The sequence below is a fragment of the Meles meles genome, chromosome 3 (genome assembly GCF_922984935.1).
Source record: "Meles meles chromosome 3, mMelMel3.1 paternal haplotype, whole genome shotgun sequence".
Lineage (NCBI taxonomy): Eukaryota > Metazoa > Chordata > Mammalia > Carnivora > Mustelidae > Meles > Meles meles.
In genome coordinates, this window is record NC_060068.1 from 184,060,286 (window position 1) to 184,082,193 (window position 21,908).

Genomic DNA, 21,908 nt, shown 5'->3' on the forward strand with positions numbered 1-21,908 from the left:
GAGATTCAACACAGGTATGTACTTCCTCATATTTTTTTTAAAGGAAGTGACTTATAAGGTTCTTGATCTTCACGAGAACACTCACGTCAGCAGGGTTGAAGGGGGATGCCTTGGGGGATGTGGAAGGTATGTGGGGTTTTGGGGCTCCCTAGGGGACCAGTGGGGGTCATGGGGGCCATGGAGAGTCACGGAAAATCATGGGGACGTGGGGGTCATAAAGGGTCATGGCGGCCGTAGGGGTAAGGGGGTCCCTGTGGGGACTGTGGGAAATTCTGGGGGACCACGGGAGTTCCATGGGGACCATGGGGAGTCACGGGTTATGGTGGGCAGGTGGGAAGCCCCAAATTCTAGACACAAGCCTCTCTGGCTCCCCTCCGGTCAGCGCAGACGTTTTCCATCTGTGCATCGGGTGAGGCCAAGTGAGGTCATCTGAGGCTGAGGGTCCGGAGGGGAATGTGCCCGCCACCGCAGCCCTCACGGCAAACACCGGAGCGCCCAGGAGCTCACGCACAGACCGTGGGAAGTTGCTGATGTGGTCAGGGACGGTATCGAGGTGGGAGGTGGACGGAAGGGCGTGAGCAAGAAGCAGGAGAGGTGAGCCTGGGGACAGTCTCGGTCCCCTGTCGTCCGCGAGGGGCGCCGGCATCCCGTGCAGAGGACTCGGTGAACAGCAAACCACTGAGATCGTCCCTGCAGTGAAGGTGGCAGGACGGCAGCCCGGCCACAGGCTGGAGGGTGAGGGGCCGGGGCTCCCCCACGGGACCCGCAGGTCGCCCTGGCTGCTGCGGGACAACTGGGGTGCAGGCAGGACCCAAGCAAGGCTGCTGCCAGCACCCAGGAAAGAGCCTGATTGGCTCCAAGCAGACTCAAGGTCATTAGCGTGAAAGGCGCCAATGAGCCACCATTTCTGCCCCTCGGTGCGTCGGCCTGACAGACTGGGGAGCACCGCCGAGGACACCCCCCCGGGGAGACAGAACCGCCCGCCACACAGGGAGGCGAGGACTGGGCGCCGGGGTCCTGAGAGGCATGCAGGGGACATGGGGCCCGGCTCCTCAGGGACCACCGGGGAGGCATGGCCTCGGGGGCACCTGAACTGCTGGTTATGGGCCACCTGTGTCCTCCAGGCCCTCCCGAGATGGGGCAAACCCAGGCCCTGGGCCCCGAGCTGTAGGTGCCGGCAGTAAGCCCCGCTCCACACGCAGTGACCTGAGCCGTGGGCCCCGCTCCGCGCAGTGACCTGAACCAGCCCAGAGAGCTCTGCCTCGCCACCCCAGCTCACCGGAGGAACTGAGCCACGCTGTTCCCCGGCCCCATGCGAGGCAGGCCACGTGACAGGGTCGGGAAGGGCACGGCCCTTCACCAGGGGTCGGAGGCCCCATCTCGGGGAAAAGGCCGACCCGGGCCCCTGATGTCCCAGGGGTGACACGGATACATGGACCAGCCAGGCACCCCTGCCGGGTCCCGGGGGCTCGGCGAGCCGTCCTCGGTCAGTGATTCAGCTTAGCTGGTAACAGGTTCCTCCACTGACAACTGACAAGAGAACCTGGAGTGGAAAACGATTTTCAGGCTAGAGACACGTGGACCAAGGTCACCCCTGTTTTCTCTGCCCTGAGCAGCTGGACCCCACCTGGGCGCCTGTGCCGTCCTGGAGCTCCGTCCAGAAACACGTCTACGTCATTGTCAGCGGTCCAACCTGCCAGGGCGGGGGGTGGCATGGACGGCCAGGTGTGCGCTCGCATGGCCAGGGGGCTCACCTCCAGCAGCAGCCTTCCCTCCAGCACGGCGGACCTCGAACTCGGACTGCGGTCTTCGGGTGCAGGGACACTGGCCGCTGGCTGCCGCAGGCCCTTCTGGACAGCTGCCGGAGAAGAACCAAGCGAGGCTGTCAGCACCCTTCCTGGGCCCCGACCTGCTGACCTTGTGTTTCCCCAGCTCCTGGCTGCCACCCTCTGCAGGCAAAGCCACACTCCTCAGCTGACCCGGCTGTCCTCGGCAGGTCGCCCTGGGGTAGCCTGTCCTCCTGTTGGGGGCAGCTGAAGGGAGCACCAGCGTCCTAATCAGGAGATCAGGCCTTCAGGGCTGGGGCTGACGCCGGGGACCCCACCCCCATTCGGCTCCGCAGAAACCTCTCAGAGTCCCATCCTGCTCAGGGACCCCCCCACCTGTCCCGGGGTCCTCAAAGCCCCTCTCTGGAGACCCAAGCTCCAGCAGGTGCCCTGACTCAGTACTGCTGGTCTACATGACTCGGACGCCCTTGAGGGTCCCGCAGCCCCTCCCCCACCCCCCACACCACCTCATCACACCTCCAGCTCCCCCAGCCCTTCCCCCCACCCCCACCTGGTGTGGGGCAGCCCCCCTGGCACGGGCTTCCCAGCTGGGACCGAAAGCCCCAGGAAGGCCAGCCTGGCATGACTCAGGAGCCCCCAGGTTGAGTTTCCGGGTCCCCTGACTCCCTCCACCATGGGGTGAAGAGATCAGACAGACAGACGTACAGGTCACACAGACAGACATCGGCCATATCCCAGCTCACCAGCCCCTGTTGTGGGGTCCCCTTGGGCCTGAGCAATTAGGGAGGCTCCCCTGGGGTAGGGAAAGGGGCCCAGAGCCTCCGCGGAGGGCATGGCAGGGCCGGGAGTGCCTCGCAGCTGCCCCTCATGCGCTTTCCACACCAGAGCTGCAGGGGACGTCGGGGCAACTTGGGGGCAAAGGGTCGCACGCAAGGCCCCCAGAGCTCTGGGACTGCAGGCCCCCGATGTGCGCCTCTCACACCCAGGTGAGAAGACCCATGTAATGCCCTCGGCTCAGGAGGACGGGACTGCTGCTGCCGGAGACCCCCAGCCCTCGGCCCACACCAGCTGCACGGCCGGCCCTGCAGCCCTGTGAGACCAGGTGCAAGCGCGTTGTCCACCCAGTGTCCAAAGGGGCGAAGGGGCAGATGCAGGGAGGCGGCCCTCAGGACAGCTCCACAGGCGGCGGCCACATCGTGGGCTCTGGTCTCCAGTCTCCCCGTCCCGCCCTCCCGGAGGCCGGCCAGCTCTCAACTCCCTGCCCTAAGCACTAGAGCTTTGTTCCCTGCGTTAAACATTCCCAGAAATGAACCCATTTCCATGGCCAGAAAGTGGGGTATGTGGGTGATGTGAACGGTCGCACCCGGGCTCCCCGGGCAAGTGTGCAGAGACGGCGGGCACACAGGCAGCCCAGGCCTCTCCCTGCAACGGAAACCCTTGGCAGCCGGCAAGCCCCCCACACCCTTGTCTCCAAGGCAGCGAAGCACTGAGTTGTGAGGTACAGGACGTCCGAGACCTGCTCCCTTCATGCTGCGGACAGTGAACCCCCACGGCTCTGCCCCCGCGCCCAGAAGCAGACCGACCCTGGAGAAGCCAGCGCCGCCGTGTCCCTCCAAAGGGAACCCCGGCGATGGGGGTGAGCCTCTGCCAGGGGCCACACGTGACCCTGTGTTCTCGAAGGCCAAGAAAGCCAGCAGAGGGAGAACGGAGGGACGGTCCCATCCCTCCGACCCCTTCACAGCCCCTTGATGACATCCACTGGAGCCCGGCTTCCCAGACTGCCCGGACGGTCCTGTCCTGCCGCTACACAGGGAGGCCACAACTCCCCGCCAGGGCAGAGCCCGCACAGCACCTGGGGCAGATCTGGGCCTCAGTGAGGGTGGAACAGGGACAGGACCCCCCTTCAGGGCCCCCTGGACCCCCTACCCACACACCCAGGCCTCCCACAAAGCAAACTCCGTGACAGGCGTCCTTCCCTGCTCACCTTATCTCGAAACAGCTCCCTGCACCCAGCCCTCCCCAAACGGCCCTCCGATTAAGGGACCAGGGGTGTGGGGCTGGGCTAACCCTTGCCTGCCTACTCTTTGCCCCTGCAGACCCTGTGGGGGGCTGAGGATTCCCACAGCTGTGAGGCTGGGGTGGGGGAGTCCCGGCACAATGACGGGGACGCTGTGCGATGCTCACCCCCGAACACACTCACTGGGCTCAGCCGCATCCCATGCCCACCAGAAGCACAGCGGGGGCAACCCCCAGTTCTCTCCCCTCCCCACCACGACCCTGGTCAAGGACACCAGCCCCCCAGCATCACATGCCACCCACCTAAGGGGACCCCCTTCCAACTTCTCTCCCTTCCCCACCACGTCCCGCACAAGGACACCGGCCCCCAGCATCGCGTGTCCCCCATCTGGGCACCCCCACTTCCCCTCCTCCGCAGCCACATCCCGGCGGGGCACGCCCGGCGGGGCCTCCTCTGGGCTCTTGTCACGCGATGGGGCCGTCAGCGACAGCCACCTGGACCCCGGCCAGGGCCTCGCGTGCGAGCAGAGCCGCCAACGCGCTCCACCCCCAGGCCTGTGGCAAGACAGAAAGAAACCAAACGCGGAGCCGGAGCGGGGGGTGGGGGCCAGCGCTCCTGGAAGTCCCTGTGGCCCACAGCATCTGCCCCTCGCTTCCCAGCCCCCTGCACCCAGTCCGGGGGTCCTCTGGGAACCGAGACAGGGTAGGGACCTCCCATGGGTGTTAGGGGCCCATCCAGCGCCCTGCCGTCCCCCTTATCCACAAATGCCCCGGTGATGGCCTAGCAGGTCCGCGGGGGGTGGCCCAGGGCACGGGGCAGTGAGCAGGCTGCGGGCTGTCCCTCCGGCCCCTCCCAGCTCCCCTGCCCTGGATCGGCTTTCCTCTCCTGGTCCTTCTTTCCGCCCCCCCCACCCGTGACCCCAGGTTTCACATGTTGGCCTGAGCTGGGTCTGAAAGGGGGCTGGGGCTGTGGACAGGGTCGGCCCGTGCCCCGGGGAAGCCTCTGCAGACAGAGCCCAGCCCCCTCGCCGGGTGTGCCCTGGGGGGTCTCCACACCCAGCCCACCACCTGGTCCCTGTCACCCTGCCTGTGCACCTGATAGCCCGGAGTGAAGGGTCGAGAAGAAGGGCTCTCGTGAATGGGTGGGGTAGAGGGTGTCTTCTGGGAAACCGGTGGATGCGTGGGCAGGGGTTTGCCGTGGGCCTCTCAAAGGCCTGGCTTGTCGAGGAGGAAATTCCAGGGAGAGGAGGCACGCCAGGGCCGAGGGCGTAAGAGCCCCCAGGGACCAGCCGGCGGTCAGGAGGCCCATCTGTGCCCAGTGACCCGTGGCCCTTGGGAGCCTCTGACGCTGTCCTGCCCACAGAAAGGAGGCCAGGCTGCGGGCGCCAGCTCCCACCGGCCCCATCCCACTGGCCCCACCCCATGGGCAGCCAGGCCCCCCACGCTGCCTGGATTCTGGAGAGCAGCGGGGGCCACTATGCGCCCTGGAGAGCCTCCGGAGTCCGGCTTTCAGCACCTGGCTATCACACGGAGCTCAGGGCCACACGGCACGGAGGGGGGCACGGGCCCGGCCCCCCACACCCAGAAACGCACGGACTCCCTGAGGCTCACAGCGCGGCTTGAACCCTGACGGAAGCAGCGCTGCTCTGTCCTCCAGTTCCTCCGCAACTCTGAGCCCTCGAGCACCTCAGCGCGTCTCACTTCAACCAACTCGACATCCCTGAGAAAGTCCATTTGGGGCAGAGAGAATTGGAGACATGTGGGGACAGTGGCCATTTGCGGCTACACACAGGGGGGAGGCGGGGGGAGCTTAAGAAGGAAGGGGCCGCTTCCCTGTGAGGCTCGGACGGGGTCCGCCTGCACCTGGCCAGCCCCCACCCAGCACACCCACCTCCGCGCGCTAGGAGACCTGCGTTTCCCTCACACATGGGGACATTTCCCTCACATCGGGGGCCAAACCACGTGCCCCTGGGGCCCAGCGTTCCACCACAGGGCCTGCTCTGAGGTCGTGGGGCTGGGGCTGGCCAGTGAGACATGCCGAGGATTCTTGGTGGAGGAGAAGCTCGGAGACTCGGCTGCCTCTGCTGTGGATGGTGCTGTGATGCTGAGAAGGGGCAGCCACTTTGTGCCCAGCTTGGGTGAAGCCGAGTCCTTGGCAGACAGGACAGGTGAGCAGGAGAAGTGCTCTAGGACGGAAGGGGCACAGAATGTGGGAGGCAGGAAGTTGTCTGGGGGTCGGGGCTGGACTCCTGCCACCCAGGTGACAGAGAGAAAAGCCAGGGGCCCCACTGCAGGCTGGACTGAAACCCCAGTTCTGACCACATGCAGGTCCTGGGTGGACAGGTCCATGTCCACAGAGCAGCTGAATGGAACACATGCCTGGTAAAGCCTGGCCCTATTTCAGGGTCGAGCCAAGGGTCCTGGGGCTCTGTGCTGCGTGCCAACTCACATGCTCTGGGTGGCACCCACGGCACGTCTCATCTGGGTCATCTCCTCCTCCAGCCCTGGTCTAGCGTCGGGCCGCCCCCCGCCTGCCGGTCAGGGCCGACCTCCGTCTTGCCTGCGCGTACCTATGGAGGCAGATGGCGTGACCTCAGCTCTGCTCCCCGAGGAGCAGGGGCGCCCTCCTATTTCTAGCTACTTCTCATCAGAAGCTAATTCCGTCCAGGCCCCTTGGGAGGCATGCTTAGCCGAGGAGGCAGACAACTTAGAGCAGGGGCCCCGGGAGCTGCCGCTCCCCTGTAACGCAGGTCCAACAACCCTGACATGCCGCGTGCAGGCCGCTGGGGGTCGGGGCACCCACCTGCAGGATGTGGGGCCACCATGAGGGAGGTCAGCAGTTCCACCCACCACCAGGCTCCCTTCTGGGGCCAAACATGAGGCTTCTCCCAGGCCCCTGTGTGTCCAGAAGCGGACGGTGCCCCGGGGATCGCTGGCCTGCCTCTCGCAACACTGAGTCTCCCCAACCAGACTAAGGCCCCGGCGGAAGAGTCAGTGGGGAGCACACGCGTCCCAGGAGCGGGGCCGTGGTGGGTGTGGCGTGCCCCTCCTGGAGGGCACAGGTCCGCCCCAACAGGGTCCACAGACCCCTCTGCTGTTTCTACAGCGGATGAAGCGGCCAACACCTCACAGTCTCCAAACTTTCAAACCATCCCTTCCTTCACTTTCCAAGGACTGAACAACGAACTCCTCATTTGGCCTTTGGCAGAGGGGAAGGGGCGCCCGGGCCGGAAGAAAGGGGTACAGTGACTCTCGAGGGCCTCAAACTACTCACAGAGGTGAGCGCTGGCCGCCCGCTACCTGCGGCACAGGCTGTCCTTTGCACCCAGAGGCCAGGACGGATCCGCCCCCCTCCCTCCTTCGGAGGCCTGTGGTCTGTGCTGCTCTGGGGTCAGGGGTCCGCCCGCTCCTGCCCAGGGAGGGTCGGGGGGGCTGGAACACCACCGGGTTCTCCCGACAAGCCCGGCCTCCAGCCCTGGAGGGGAGGTGAGCCGTGGGGAGCAGCCGGGTCGTGGCGGGCTGGGAGGGCCGGGGGACACAGGGTGGCTCTGGGAAGGCCCTCGGGAGGACAGTGGGCAGAGCAGGGGCGCCTAGCATGTGTGGGGAACGGCGCCCGGTCAGGGCAGGTGACTGGGGAGGGACCCGGACGATAAGGATCCTGGAGCACCCCCGGCCCGCCCAGAAGACAGGCAGCCCCGGCCGCACAGTGGGGAGTGCCTGTCAGGCTGCTCCTGGGGGCGGGGGCTCTCCCCTTCCGGGGGCGTCCACACTCGCAGAGCAAGGACGGCTGGCCCTGTCCCTGGGAGGGGGCACAGTAAACTTTCTCATGGCTCCCAGGAAGACATACCGGGCTCGGCATGCTGCTCCCCTGCACTCTCTTCCCGCCTGCCCCACAAGAAGGGCCCCCATCTGTGATCTGCTCCGACTCTGCAGACGGATTGGGCTTTCCGGGGAGGGTCACGGGACACGGCATTTCACCGGGGTTGCGGGCATGGCCAGAAGAGACCCCCAATGGGCAGCACAGGGCTGGGGGCAGGGGGCAAGTCTCCTGGCCTCCCCTTCCCGGGAGGGGGGGTCCCTCCATCTGAGCCTGGATGTCTCCCCACACCAGTAAGGACCTCCCAGGCAGTGCCCCCTCCTGTGAGGGACAAAATCATTTCATGATTACACACAGGGGCCCCCAGAGGCAGGGGCCGACGCTCACCTCTCTCGTCCCCACACCAGTGAGACCCCAGGCCTGGGGGGGCGGATGGAGGAGGAGTGGACACAGCGTGTCCACGTGAGGATGTGCGTGCTCTGTGCTGGGGCTGGACAGCGGGAGTCTGAGGGAGGGAGCGAGACGCGGTTCCTTTCCGTGGCCTGCTCTGACCCGTGGTGTGGGTGCGTCTCGACAGAAGATGATGCCTGCGCAGGGCAGGGGAGCCCACAGCCCTGGCAAGTGTCCCCGGCAGGTGGGGACCCGCAGGTGGGGGGAAGGGACTAGAGCAGCCATCGAAAGCCTCAAGTTCTGGACACAAGAAAAACATCAGGAGTATGAACAAACGCACGTTTCTCGCAGGCACCGTGTTTGGAAAATATGAGAAGTGTGAGACGCACGCGTGTCCCGCCGTGATTCTCTACAGAGATTTCCCACGTTCCAAAACGCAGCCGGCCGGCGGGAGACGTCGCGCTTCCCCGCGGCTCAACAAACTCCTGCCTGAGTTATTGCTACAATGGTTAGTGACCACTGACTTCATGATGCCCCTCTCTCTGCAGTCCCCTATCCACAGCCCTTCCTCCTGCCTGTATCAACAGTCTGCCCTATCATTCATTCGTTCATTCATTCATATCAAGGTGGGTTTATGGAACCCTATTTTATTCACTGGGTTATGAACTATTACTCTCCTTTTTCATTTTAATGATGAACTGGTCCAGGGTTAGCCAGTGGGAGCCCTTTTGGGATGGCTGTGTCCCGTGGCTTGTCTCTTAAACTCTCTGAGAACTGTGTCACTTTCTGGCTCGAGGTTGAGCCAAGGGTCCGGGGTCTTTAAATATCTGTGGCATCTATAAGCATCCATTCTCGTCACGTCCTTCACACTGTTGATTCTTTCCCCATTCAGGGAGCTTCGAGCTCCCGTGCTTCCCCTCTGCCCCTGACCTCCGGGCGTAGCATGGGGAAGAGCAGAGCTGAGTCGCGCCATCTGCCTCCATAGGTACGCGCAGGCAAGACGGAGGTCGGCTCTGACTGGCAGGCGGGGGCGGCCCGATGCTAGACCAGGGCTGGAGGAGGAGATGACCCAGATGAGACGTGCCGTGGGTGCCACCCAGAGCACGAGAGTTGGCACGCAGCACAGAGCCCCAGGACCCTTGGCTCGACCCTGAGCCAGACCTGTGCTCCAAGCTGACCTGTGCCCTCCCTGCTCCGACTCCGGCAGGAAGCCTGAGCTCCTTTGTCGGTGAACAGTGTCTAGAAACCAAGAGCAGAATGTGAGCTGTGCTCACCGCTCCCCCGGCCCTTGCCAGAGGGCAAACACACACACATCTATGTCTATAGCTGTCTATATGTTTTGAAAACCATGAACTCACACCACGACCTCTAATTCCAATGCAACACCACAGGAATTCAGTATAGAATGGAATGATTTTTCCTTTAATATTTGGTAGAAATTGCTTTAAAACCATCTGGGCCTAGATTTTAACTCTTGATTCAGTTTTTTTTAAAGACTTAATTTGTTTGTTTGTTTATGAGAGAGCACGCACACACACACAAGCAGAGGGAGGACCAGCCGGGACGGGGGAGGTGGGCACAGACTCTGTGCTGAGTGTGGAGCCCGACACAGGGCTCCGTCTCACGGCTGTGAGTGAGATCAGGACCTGAGCAGAAACCAAGGGTCAGACGTTTAATGGACTGAGTCACCCAGGTGCCCCCTGATTCAGCTTCTTTAATAGTCATATGACTATTTGGGGTTTTTATTTCCTCTTGAGTTAATTTTAACGAGCTAAATTTTCGGCCATGGGTTCACTTATGTTTTCAAATTTATTGGCATAAATTTGTTCTTAATAGCCTCAAATTATCTTTTCTTAAAGATTTTATTCATTTGTGTGAGAGAAAGCATGAATAGGAGAGAGGCAGAGGGACAAAGAGACTCCCCACTGAGCAGGGAGCCTGATGTGGGGCTTGATCCCAGGACCCTAGGATCACGACCTGAGCCAAAGTCAGGTGCTTAACTGACTGAGCCACCCAGGAGCCCTCCGAATACCTTTTATATATCTGTGGCATCTAGAAGCATGTTCTCTCTACATCCTCATGCTGCTGATTCTTTTCTTTTTAAGATTTATTTATTTATTTATTTATTTGACAGAGATCACAAGTAGGCAGAGAGGCAGGCAGAGAGGGAGGGGGAATCAGGCTCCCCGCTGAGCAGAGAGCCCGATGCAGGGCTCGATCCCAGAACCCTGGGATCATGACCTGAGCTGAAGGCAGAGGCTCAACCCACTGAGCCCCCCAGGCGCCCCGATGCTGCTGATTCTTTCCTCCCCATTCAGTCTCACCAGATCTTTAAAAGTTTTACTGTGGACGGATTCTATTGTATGTTTCTCTTCCATTTCCCCAGTACCTTCCCCTGCATTATTTTGATTCTCTCTATATTTTACTTTTCTTTATCAGTACTACTAAACCAAGTATTTAGTTCATTAATTTTCCACTTTTACTTTTCATATACAAACTCATAAGGTCACTTATATCTGAGGTTTACCTTAGCTGCATCCTGTACATTTTGATTTGTGACAATTTTCTTCCTTCCATAATGCTTTCTTCTTTAATTTATGAGTTATCTACAACTGTACTTATTTCCAAATATAAAGGGTTTCAAGTCATCTTTCTATTATTGACTTCCAGCTCAATGACACCGAGGTCCTAACATGAAGTTGTCATAATTTTGTCTTTTGGAATTTATTGAGACCTGCTTTGTTGACTGATAGGTCTTCAGTATATTTACAAATGTCACGTGGGTTTGAAAAGGTGTGAACTCTGGAGTTTCAGTGTTTTAAGTGTGTCCTTTACACTCACGTTTTTGCACCGTTGAAATCTCCTGGGACCTTTACTGATTTGTATTTATTTCATCTATTAAATACTGAAAGAATTACTTAAAATCTTTTGTGATGATGAATTCATGTATTTTTCTGAACAGTTCTGTCAATTTCTGTTTTGTATTTCTCAGGTCATGTTACTAGAAGCCCACAAATTTTAAATTATTTTATTGCTTGATAAGAGTTTTTCAATTTAAAATTTTAATTGATTTAAATTTTTAAAATCATTATCTAGTGACTCCCTCATGACCTCCAGTAATATCTTTAACCAAAATTCAAATTTTTTGCATTAAAATGGATTCGTCAGATTTCTTTCAGTCAGCACCTTTCCATGCCATTTGCAAGCTGACGCAGCAACGCACTCCAACGACCCTTGTCTTGGAGTCGGCGTGTTCAGTGTGACCCCATTTACTGTAATTTGTGGCATAACTGGGATTTTGTGTTTTCTTCTCCATGCTTCCATATCTCTGTTTTCTCCTTTCTTTTCTTTTTTTTCGTTGACTGATTGCATTTTCTCATTCTACTTTCTCTCTACACTAGCTTGAGAGGAAAGCCCGTTTCTCTCGTCCCGATGACTATCCAGGACACTGTATGATGGATTAGCTCATCAACTTTCCCAGGAAATCAACACATGGACGACTGACGTCTGTGCCTCAAGTCTCTCTCTCCATTTTTATGTGCTTTGTGGTTAGGAATTTATTCTCTGTCTCTGGTTTTGTTCCTTCGATACATCACTATTACTGTTTCGTACAGTGTTTGCTTCAGTCTGCCCACACGGTCATCACTGTCTCTGCTCTTCCCCCATCTCCCCTTCAAGTCCCCACCTGCAATTCCCATCCTCCCGCAAGAAGTCCTTTAAATTTTCTCCTTATAAACCCCTTGGCTTCACGTGGTTCTTGGTCTCTCAGTATTCCTTAATCTGCTGTCTCACTGTACATCGTAACAGGTTTCAGGTCTTATTTTCGCACTGCTGTCGGTCAGCAGCAGAAAGACTGATTGGTGACTGCTCCACTGTATTTTTGGAAACAGAAAAAACCATTCATTTGGCACAGAATTCCCCACTAGACTCTAAATGCCAAGGGGACAGGGACCATGTGGCTCTTCTGTTGTCTTCCTTGTAACAGGTTGTTAATATGGAACTCACTCTGTCTGCAAGAGTTGAGGCCGCAAAAGAACAGGGTGCCAAGTACACCCAAGTCCCAAAATTAGATTCCAGGGGCCTTGGGCAAGGTTGCCAGGGAGCCGTCAGAGATGAGAGACGCTCGAGGCTGGAGGAGGGTCTCCTCGGAGGGGCTGTGCTGAAGTCCAGTGCGCCACCTGCCCCAGGAGGCTGGCCAGGGCTCTCTCCCCTCGCTGTGTGCCCCGTGAGAGGGGCTTCCCGAGGACCTCTATAAAGGCCTGCCGTGTGGCTGCTGGGGCTGGTGGGGCCCCCGGAGCTGCTGTCTCTCTACACTCCAGAAATGCAAAGGACCTGGGTTAAAGCCTCTGCCTTCAGCTCAGGTCATGATCTCAGGGTCCTGGGATCGAGCCTTGCATCGGGCTCTCTGCTCAGCAGGGAGCCTGTTTCCTCCTCTGTCTCTCTCTGCCTGCCTCTCTGCCTACTTGTGATCTCTCTGTCTGTCAAATAAATACATAAAATCTTAAAACAAAAGAAGAAGAAGAAATGCAAAGGACAAAGGCCAGAAGCTCCTGCACCATCCTGGTCGTGCCGCCTGCCGACCTGGGGGCGTCCAAAGTGCGCACTTCCTGGAGAGCAGGGAGGGCCACAGTGCCCCAGAATTGGCCTGGAACGTCTCAAATCCTCCAAATCCTCCCGGAGACATGAGCCGAGGCCTCAACAGAAGAGGCTGGAGGCCCCGACTGACACCTGAGGCTGAGAAATCGGGTGCCAGGCACCAGCTGGAGAGGACGGAGCACCAGGTGTAGGAGAAGACGCCCGGCTCCCCGCCGAGCCTGCCTGCTGGCAATGCTGACCCCACGGGACCCTGCTGGACCCCCGCCTCTCTGCCCGCGGCTGCTCTGAACCAGAAGGGTAGGAAACCACAGCTACCACGGGCACAGGACCACGAGGAGAAGCGGCCGACCGGACCCGACCCGAGCGCCAGTCCTCCTGCCTGCCGCAGCCCTAGACGAGGGCGGGGAGAAGGCTCACACTGGAAAGAGCCCACCCAGCCTGGCTGGCACGGCTAGATCCGTCCAGAGGAGAGTGACCCGGTCCCCAACCGCCCGGGCAGGAGGTCAGGTCGGCGAGGCTGTGCCAGCGGGAGGAGGCAAGCCACCAGCCCCACCCCACGCGGCCCCCAACCCAGCCCCACTGTCCAAACGGGCCTCAGGGGGAGCTGGGGTCACCAGTGGTGCTGGAAGCCCCTCACCGAGGCTGGTCTGGAGACCCGGGCTCTCCGGCACACTTCGCCTCTTTCCCTCCTGACGTCACAGACCTTCTTGCGCTGCTAAAACGTCCCAAGTCACCCCAGCAATCTGACCTGAGAGGGACCGCCAAAAGCCCTGGGCATGGGGACGAGGCCTCCCCAAGGGGACACGAGAAGGGGCCCGTGGGACATCCGGACAGTGCCCCCACCCCGGCACAGAAAGCTGGGCACAGCCCCTCGTCTCCCAGAAGCCCATAGCTGGCTCAGCCCCACTTGGAGGTCCCACTGGCTGGGTGACAGCTGACTTTTCATTTTAGAAAGTAATTCAAGCCCCCGAGCAGCTGTTGCTCTCCACTTCTGCTCAGAGCGCAGAAGCTGGGAAGGACACCGTCCCACCTGACAGTGCAGTGTGGTACCACCTTCTGACGTACTGGTGTTCTTGGCCCATCGGAGACCTGAGCCCGAGGGCAACCGAGAACCCCAAGCCCTAGACACCAGAGCTTCCAGACAGAGGCAGGAGCCAGACGTGTGGACGCTGCCCAGGACAGCATTCACACGTGGTGGTGAACGTGACCGGCGGGAGGACGCCAAAGCCCGTGGGTATGGAGGCTGCGGGACAGAAATCTGCCCAGCATATAGCTCCCCACAGAGGAAAGAAAGCCACGAGGGGGTCTTGGTGCAGGCCAGGGGAGGGCACCAGGCACTGTCGCCTGAGGGCCTGGGGATCCCCCAGCGCCACTGGGGAAGGGGAACAGAATCCCTCTGTCCCCCGGGAAGGGGCCCTGACCCAGGAGTCTCCACCCAGATGCCGGACCTTGGCAGTGAGGGGCCCAGCACTTGACAGCCTGGGGTGGGGGCCGCCTCAGCACGGCCTGCAGATCACCTGCCCCTCACCTCCTGAGAAGTCCACCAGCCCACAAGAGCCTCCTAGTGACCTCCTCTGAGGGCCGCCCCTACCCTGTGGCACCCACCGTTGTCTGCCACCCCCCAGACTACGTCTTTGCCACCGGCCGTGGACGTCTGGGTGAGGGACACCTGGTTGGCACCCTTTTAACCCAAAGAAAACGTGTGTGGTTTAGTGAGGAGGACTGACCTGGGCTGAGAGCTGGGTGAACCCCAGGCCTGGGCCGTGGGAAGTCCCACAGGCCCGTGTCAGGGACGAAAGATGCAGGTAGCACGGGGAAGCGCGGGGGCCCAGGGGAACGGGGCTGCCCTAGAGGGGTCCTGGGCATGGCCGACGTCTTGGCTCCCAGCCCCCAGGACCACCCCCGTCCCAGCAGACCCGATGGCCACCCAGCCTCATGTGGGCGGCCTCCCCTCCAGGGCAGGTGGCCTTTCCCTCACGGCTGGCGACCGGCGCAGAGCAGGGCGAGGGCATACATGAGTGGGCTCCCAGATGCTGGGACATCAGTGGAGGGTGCGAGGGAGCCCCGTGCAGAGCAGGCTCTCAGGCCGGCCGCAGTCAGAGGATCTGGGGTTCCCCCTCTGCAAGAGAAATGAAGACCACGGGGGGGCCCGGCTGTACGCACCAGGCGGAGCTCTCCACAGACCCTCACCTTCCCTCACAGCCGGTCTCCAGAGGAAGTCGGGGTTGAGGACAGGCTGAGTCCTCAGGAAACTGCCCTCCCTCTCCTGGGGGCCGGCAACACAAAGCGGCTGAGTCACCCCTCAGCCACGTCTGGGTGTACAAGGAGTCCGGGCCTGGCCTGTCACACTGCGAGCCGCTCCCCGACGTGAGGGAGGTGGGGCAGACCAGGGTTCACGTCGGCCCAGGGCCTTGGCGGGTCCTCACTGCAGCCCCAGGCATCTTGCATAGCGACGTGAAGTTGTGCAGAGGTTGACCCCGACGTCTTCAGTCCAGACTCAGCTTGGCCGCGGCCCCGCTCCCAAGGCCACCCCCACCCTGACCGCTTCACTCATTCATTTTTCTGACTCCCAGAGACACGGAGTAAGTCACGATCTTGTAAGAAGTTCAGACTTAATTCGAGATGACAGCGACAGTCACAGGCTCCGAAGTAGGGTGGGGACAGTCCCTTTACTCCCCCAGGACCTGAGCCAGGCCCCAGGGGAAGAAGGCCTGGCCTAGAGCATCTGCTGGGAGAGAGTGCCCCACACAGTGGCGGCGAGGGTCTGACACGCCAGGCACCCCTTAGCAGAGGGGCTGGTGGCCGCCCAGGGTCCCAGCAGCCCCAGGACACGTGAAGCAATGACACGGAAGGTTGGCCGCCCGACAGCTACGCCAGCTAATAGGGGAACGTGGCCTCCTGAGCTCGGGGCCATCCTGCTGCCCCACGAAGCAGACCTGCCTGGCCCTCCGAAGCCCCTCCCGCAGGGCCGCTCTGGCTCCTCAGCCTTCAGTGACCGCTCCTCTGACTCATCCCCGAAGACAGGGGTGCAAACTGGCCCGTCCCAGCAAAGTGGGGGGACCCAGGTGAGTCCCAGATGGGCACGGGTGACACCCAGCTGGGAGCACGTGGGCACAGGAGAGGACACAGGTGACTCCCAGACGGGCATATGTGGGTGCAGGCGAGAGGCCTACCTTGGAAGAAGCTCTTCACGCGCAGGTAGCTGACGCTGAGGCGCAGGACAGAGAGCTTGTCCAGCTTCGACACGATGTCGGGAGGGAGCGGCAGCAGGCTGGCCAGATGGTCCAGCTCGGCGTTGAGGCGGTCCCGGTGCCGCTTGGAAGGGTTTGACTTCTCGGCCCCCGTGGCCGGCCTCCTGTGGGGAAGCATGCACAGTCAGACTCGGGGCTCCACACCAGCGTCCGTCACCCGTGAGCTGCAAACCCGTCCCCAGAAGTGACCTTATGGTGCAATCAGTTTCTCAATGAAAAAGGTACTGAGAAGGACAAAAGTCTCCTGATGCTGGGACGCCTGGTGGCTTGGTGGGTTGGGCGTCTGCCTTCAGCTCAGGTGGTCCTAGGTTCCCGGGATCAAGCCCCGTGTCGGGCTCCCTACTCAGCGGGAAGCCTGCTTCTCCCTCTCCCACCCCAAGATCCTGCTTGTGCTCTGTCTCTGACAAATAAACAAATACAAACTTTAAAAAAAAGTGTCCTGACCCTGTGCACACAAGCTTGCGGGGGACGCATCACTGAGCGGGGACTGCGAGAGTCAGCAGGCCTCTCGGGAGCACGGTCGCAAGCAGCTGTGTGGCCCCGGCAAACTCCCTGACCTCTCTGTGTGCACTATCCCCCAAGCGGGAGGAGGACCCGGCCCGGGCTGCACGTGCTGATTCAGCAAACGACCTTGTCAGGACCCACGGTGCTGGTGTGACAAGCCCCTCCGGCCGCAGGGCAGAAAGGGTCGGAGGAAAGAGTCATCAAGGAGGACGCCTGGGTGCCAGCCTGCCCGCCCCGCTCCCCCCTCGGAGCCCGTGAGGTCACGGGCTGTGCCGCTGGGGGGTGGCTGGAGCCCTGGGTCCCACGATGGAGCCGCTCTCCCCCACGAGCGAATTCCCCTGGCCCCGGTTTCCCTGCCCACCACCCCCTCACGGAACAGAGATGACCCCAGACCCCAGCCGCTTCCCAGTGAGCTCCCTCACCTGCCTGTCTGAGGCCCCGGCATGACAGTCCCCTGCGTCTGACCCTTTTCCCTCCTCACGGAAGCAGCGTCTACAGGCCCTTCGTCAATATCACGCACACAAAAGCTTCTGAAGCCAAATGAGTCGGGTCAGTAGCCGGCATGGGGAGGGGCCGCCGGCAGGTCCGGGAATGGGGGGCCTGGCTCCCAGGGCCATCCCTCCCTGGGGCATGGCACCTGGCTGGCGTGAGGGCTCCTGCTGCTTTTAGGGGCTGGAGTGTCTTCTGGCCGAAAGTTCCTACTTGTCACGAGGATGGAGAGGTCGAACAGTCTGTCCGTCAGGAGACCCCAAGCACTAACCTGCTTTGCAGAGTCTGAGGGCCCAGACCACAGAAAACACATGAAAGTCTGTCGCTCCAGCCCCAGGCCACATCTTTGTCCCTCTTTTCGTTTCTGTTCTTGTTTTTTTGTTGTTTTTTGCTTTTTAAAGATTTTATTTACTTGACAGACAGAGATCACAACTAGGCAGAGAGGCAGGCAGAGGGGGAAGCAGGCTCCCCGCGGAGCAGAGAGCCCGATGTGGGGCTCGATCCCAGGACCCTGAGATCATGACCTGAGCCGAAGGCAGAGGCTCAACCCACTGAGCCACCCAGGTGCCCCTTGGTTTTGTCTTTTTGAGGTATAATTCACATAACACTAACCACTTCAAAATGGACATTCACAGCGCTGTGTAGCCACAACTCTAGCAAGTTCCAAACCGTTCCATCGCCCAAACAAATCCTGCACCCACTCACCGGTGTCTCCCCATCTTCCCTCCACCAGCCCCTGGCGACCACCAGCGGCCGAACGTCTCCATGGCTTGCAGTCCCAGAGCTTTCATGCACCTGGAATCCCACAGGGGGGACCGTTTGTGTCCGGCATCTTCCATGTACGTCCTGTCTCTGGATCCACTTGTGGTGTGACACGGGTCAGGACGTGGGTCCCCCTCCCGGCGGCATGGACGGACCACACTGCATGTCCCTGTTCCCCAGAGGACGGGCACAGGGCACCGTCCGGAAAGCCGCAGAGACCCTCGAACGAAGACTGTGTGCGAATCCCGTTCCCGTTCTCGCGGCACAAGGCCTGGAAGGACAGCCGGGTCAGGGTGCCCAGCCCGCTCCGCTCTCGGGCCGCGGCAGCTGTCCCGCCGACGCCCCCATGGTCCGGCTCCTCTGTGACACGTCGTTTTCCTTCTCCCACAGAGCGGCTGCTGCCCCGGAGGGAGAGCATCTCCCGTAGCCTCATCTGTGTTCCTCTGACGACCAGCAATGCAGAGCGTCTTCCCACAGGCGTCTTTGGAGAAATGTCTACCCGAGTCCCCTGCCCATATTTCCGTGCGTTGTCTTTTTCTTTCTTTCCTTTTCTTCTCTTCTCTTTCCTTCCTTCCGTCTTTCTTTTAAAGATTCATTTACCTGACAGACACAGCGAGAGGGACCACAAGCAGGGGGAGAGGGAGAGGGAGAAGCAGGCTTCCCGCTGAGCAGGGAGCCCGACACGGGGCTCCATCCCAGGACCCCGGGATCATGACCTGAGCCGAAGGCAGATGCTCAACCACTGAGCCCCCCGCGCTGCCCCGGGTTGTCTTCTCAATGTTGGGTTACGGGGTCCTTTATGTTCCAGATGCAAGTCCTTGACCGCTGGGCTATTTACAGATATTTTGCCCATGTCTCTGATTGTCTTTTCACTTTCTGCTGGTTTTCTTCCTCAGTGAGGCACTTGCCCCAAATCCCTTATGCAGCCAGTCTCAGCGCACACCGGCAGGAGACCTGGGGACCAAGAGCATCTCAGCAGGGCCAGTGCCTGCTGGTGGAAGAAGTTCCCCCCCGCCACCGTCTGTGAAAGACACCCAAGGTCTCCCCAGAGACAGGGCCGTACCCAGGGCAGGTGTGGGGGTCGGAGAGGGGAGGCCGTGGGAGATGGGCAGACGGGCAGACGGCCAGACGGCCCCGCTGAAATGTCACGTGTGGAGGGCTGGGGGCGGGGGGGAGCCTCCATCCAGCCTGGCCCGAGAATGAGCTGAGTGGTGACGGCTCCCACCCGACCCCACTCCCACGGGGCGCCTGCTGGAGGACGGGTGCCGGAAGGGCACCTTCAGAGTGTCTCATGGCCGCGGCTGCCCCCGATGCGTCTCTACCAGCCCCCTCCCCGGCCCCGGGGGCCAGACCGGGAACCCTCCGACCCCAGGCCCACGTTCAGGGGGAGCGCCCTGCCAGGCTGGCCTCAGGCACAGGCCCAGGCGCCCGAGGAGGAAGCGCCAAGTCCCTGGGCAGGGACTCAGCAGGAGGGGACGGGGGACGAGAGACCAGGGCCATCAGCAGCACAGAACGCGGCAGAAAGAGCCGCCGCTGTCTCCGATGGAAGCAAAAGATCTGACCTGAAAGAACGGGGGAGCCCCCAGCCAACCTCCCAGAGGGTTCAACGCGCTCACCGTTAAGATGCCAGCAGGGCTTTTTGCCAGAAACTGACAGGCTCATCCTAAAACGCACATGGAAACACAAAGGACCAGGAAAGCCAATTAAAGACGAACAATTAGAGGACTGTCCTTTTGGTTTTAGGCTTTTTCTAAATCCACAACATTCAAGATGGCTTCGTGTTACAGGAAGACAGAAGTCTGCAGTCAGGGACCAGAGCAGGGAGTCTAGAAACAAACCCACTTCCCTTTGGCTGACTCATTTGACAAAGACATTACGGAGTTCAATAGGGAAAGAAAGTCCTTTCAGGAAATGGGGCTGGTGAACCGGACGCCCGTGAACGGAGGTGAGCACCAGCCCTCACCTCACACGACTCCCCAAAATCAACTCAAAGAGGGTCACAGACCTAATCTATAGCCTCCTCTGAAAGTTGACAGGAAAACAGAAGCATATTTGGGACCTTGGGATAGTCCCGGGACCCTCAGAAGACACATCCACGCTCAAAGTCGTAAAAGAAAAAATTGCTGAGTTGATCCCCATCGATACGTTTAATGTCTTTCGAAAACCCCCATCGAGAACATGAAAAGGGGACTCCTGGGTGCTCGTGCTCGGGTGTGCAGGATTCGATCCCACAGCTGGGAGCTCCAGCCCCGGCTTCCGTGTAGAGATTACGTAAAAAACAACAGGACAGACAGCAAAATGAGAAGGGTGCCATAGCCTGGGCGAAGTGTCCCTAATAGCTTATACGCAGGAGACATAAAGAAGTTCTACAATTCAATATGAAGACAAAAAATCCAAGATGAAGAAAGGCAAGTTATTTAAACAGACACTTCACCAGAGAAGAAATGTGGGTGATGAATCAGCCCATGAAGGACGCGCAGCTCCGCCTGGGGCTCGGGAAGGGCCGACGGGAGCCTCGGGAGGCCGGGCCACAGCCCACAGAGACACAGACGGCACAGAGGCTTGGAGAGCAGCGCAGTGGTTCCCTGAAAGTAACTGGCCTGTGCTGTCGAAGTCGAAAATCCCACTGCACACAAAGCCTCGTCCATAAACGTTCACAGCACCTTCACTGGTAACGGCCCAAACCTGGGAGCCCCAGAGCGTCGGCCCGCAGGTGACGGAGTGAGACAGGGCGTCTGGACGCGGCCGCCCTGCTCGGTGGGAAATGGGGGCACACTTGGGGCGCGCCAGCTGCCAGTGAGGCTCGAGACCGAGGTGCATGATTCCATTTACAGAAAACTCCCGAAGCACGAAGCGGGCTGCAGGATGCTGGAGCTGTGATTCGGGGTTGGGGATGTCGTGGGGCTTGCATGTCACACCAGACTGCGTGTACATATGCCCAGTTCCAGCAAGGAGAAAAGAGCGAGCCACAAACCCCTCTAGGAGCTCCTGGCGAGAGCAGGCAGACCCCCATGGGGTCTCCCCACGGCCTCCGTACCCAGCTCCCCAGCCCCCGGCCCGACGGGCCTCTCAGGAGAGGGCTCCCAGCCAGGACCAGGCACTTGTGCGTCTCCTCAGCTCATCCCACACTCCACAGCTTCCATCGCTGACCCCTTCCAGGAGAGAAGACAGGCACGCACAGACCCACCATGGACCATCCCAGAAGCGGACGGGGCCAGCTGCAGCCCCACGGCCCTCTGGCGTGGCCAGAAACATGGGCCACGGAGCAGCCGGTGCGGCCAGAGCTGGCAGGGCGCAGGCTCATGTCCCAGGTGCCCTGCACACAGACATCAAAACCAACTTGTCTGGCCTCCAGTTTCCCTAAAACGTGTCCCGAGAGAGGTGTTCTGCTCCCAAGCACACCGCCAGCAGCTGCCCTGGTGCAGATGGACACGGCGGCCGTCAGGACACACAGACATGCCAGATGCTGCTTCCTGCGCCCGGTACGCAGAGCCAGTCCGAGTGCGCGTGTCAGGCAGGTCCATGTGCAAACACCCAGCGACTGTCCAAGTGGCCTCTGGTCTCTCGTCGGTGACCCACCCCCCCAGTCCCCAGGCTGAACGGTCCAAGATCCTCCCCAGCCAGCGAGGAGGAAAGCGATTGTTAACAGTGTTGGGGGACAAGCCGTGGTCGTGGGAAGAGAAGAGACAGACTCAGACCCTAACCACAAACCAGGAGTATTCCAAGAGCTTGAAAGTTTAAAATATGTATTAGGGACCCAAAAAAGTTTAGAGAAAATACTGGAAATTCCTTCATAAGGTTATAGCAGGGAGATCTTCCAAACTTCGACGTAAGATTAATTAGCTACAAGGGACATGATGAATAAATCAAGCTCATATAAATTAATTTTTCCACATAAGTAAAATCAAAACTGGAGGAAAGTGCTTGAAACAGACCCAGAGCTAGTGTCTCTAGTCTAGAACCAGCCCTAAGACTCAAGGAGCACAAAACCACCAACAATCCAATAGAGAAATGAGCAAAGTGACCAACACAGTTCGCGGGAAAGGAAATCCAGGTAGGGTTTCCACCGGGCTTACGGGGAGAGCGTGAACTAAAATGACCCAAGTCTGAAACACAGCGCCGGCCCAGGGCCGGAAGGAGGCGTGTTCCAGCAGAGCCAAGCACGCGGGCATGTCCAGAGCTGGAGCGCCCTCACCGTGCCCAGTGCCCGCACCCCCACACAGAGCAGCCCTGCGTGCGGGACAGTCTGGGGTCCAGTCTGGGGTCTGGGTGGGGCCGCGGCTCTGTGGGCGCTGG

General features: G+C 60.1%; 1 protein-coding gene across 3 annotated transcripts in view; it reads right to left on the reverse strand.

The window, feature by feature from the left end:
• AHRR (aryl-hydrocarbon receptor repressor) overlaps window positions 1–21,908 on the reverse strand; it is a 70,734-nt gene that overhangs the window by 39,146 nt on the left and 9,680 nt on the right. For 2 of the 3 annotated variants that reach the window (XM_046000603.1, XM_046000604.1), the window contains exons 3-4: window positions 15,780–15,961; window positions 1,755–1,858 (exon numbers count right to left, since the gene is read on the reverse strand). In XM_046000603.1, the coding sequence (XP_045856559.1) occupies window positions 1,755–1,858; window positions 15,780–15,961 (286 nt within the window). Of the gene's footprint in view, window positions 1–1,754; window positions 1,859–15,779; window positions 15,962–21,908 lie in introns of those variants that run through there. The other variant, XM_046000606.1, reaches the window with a different exon arrangement.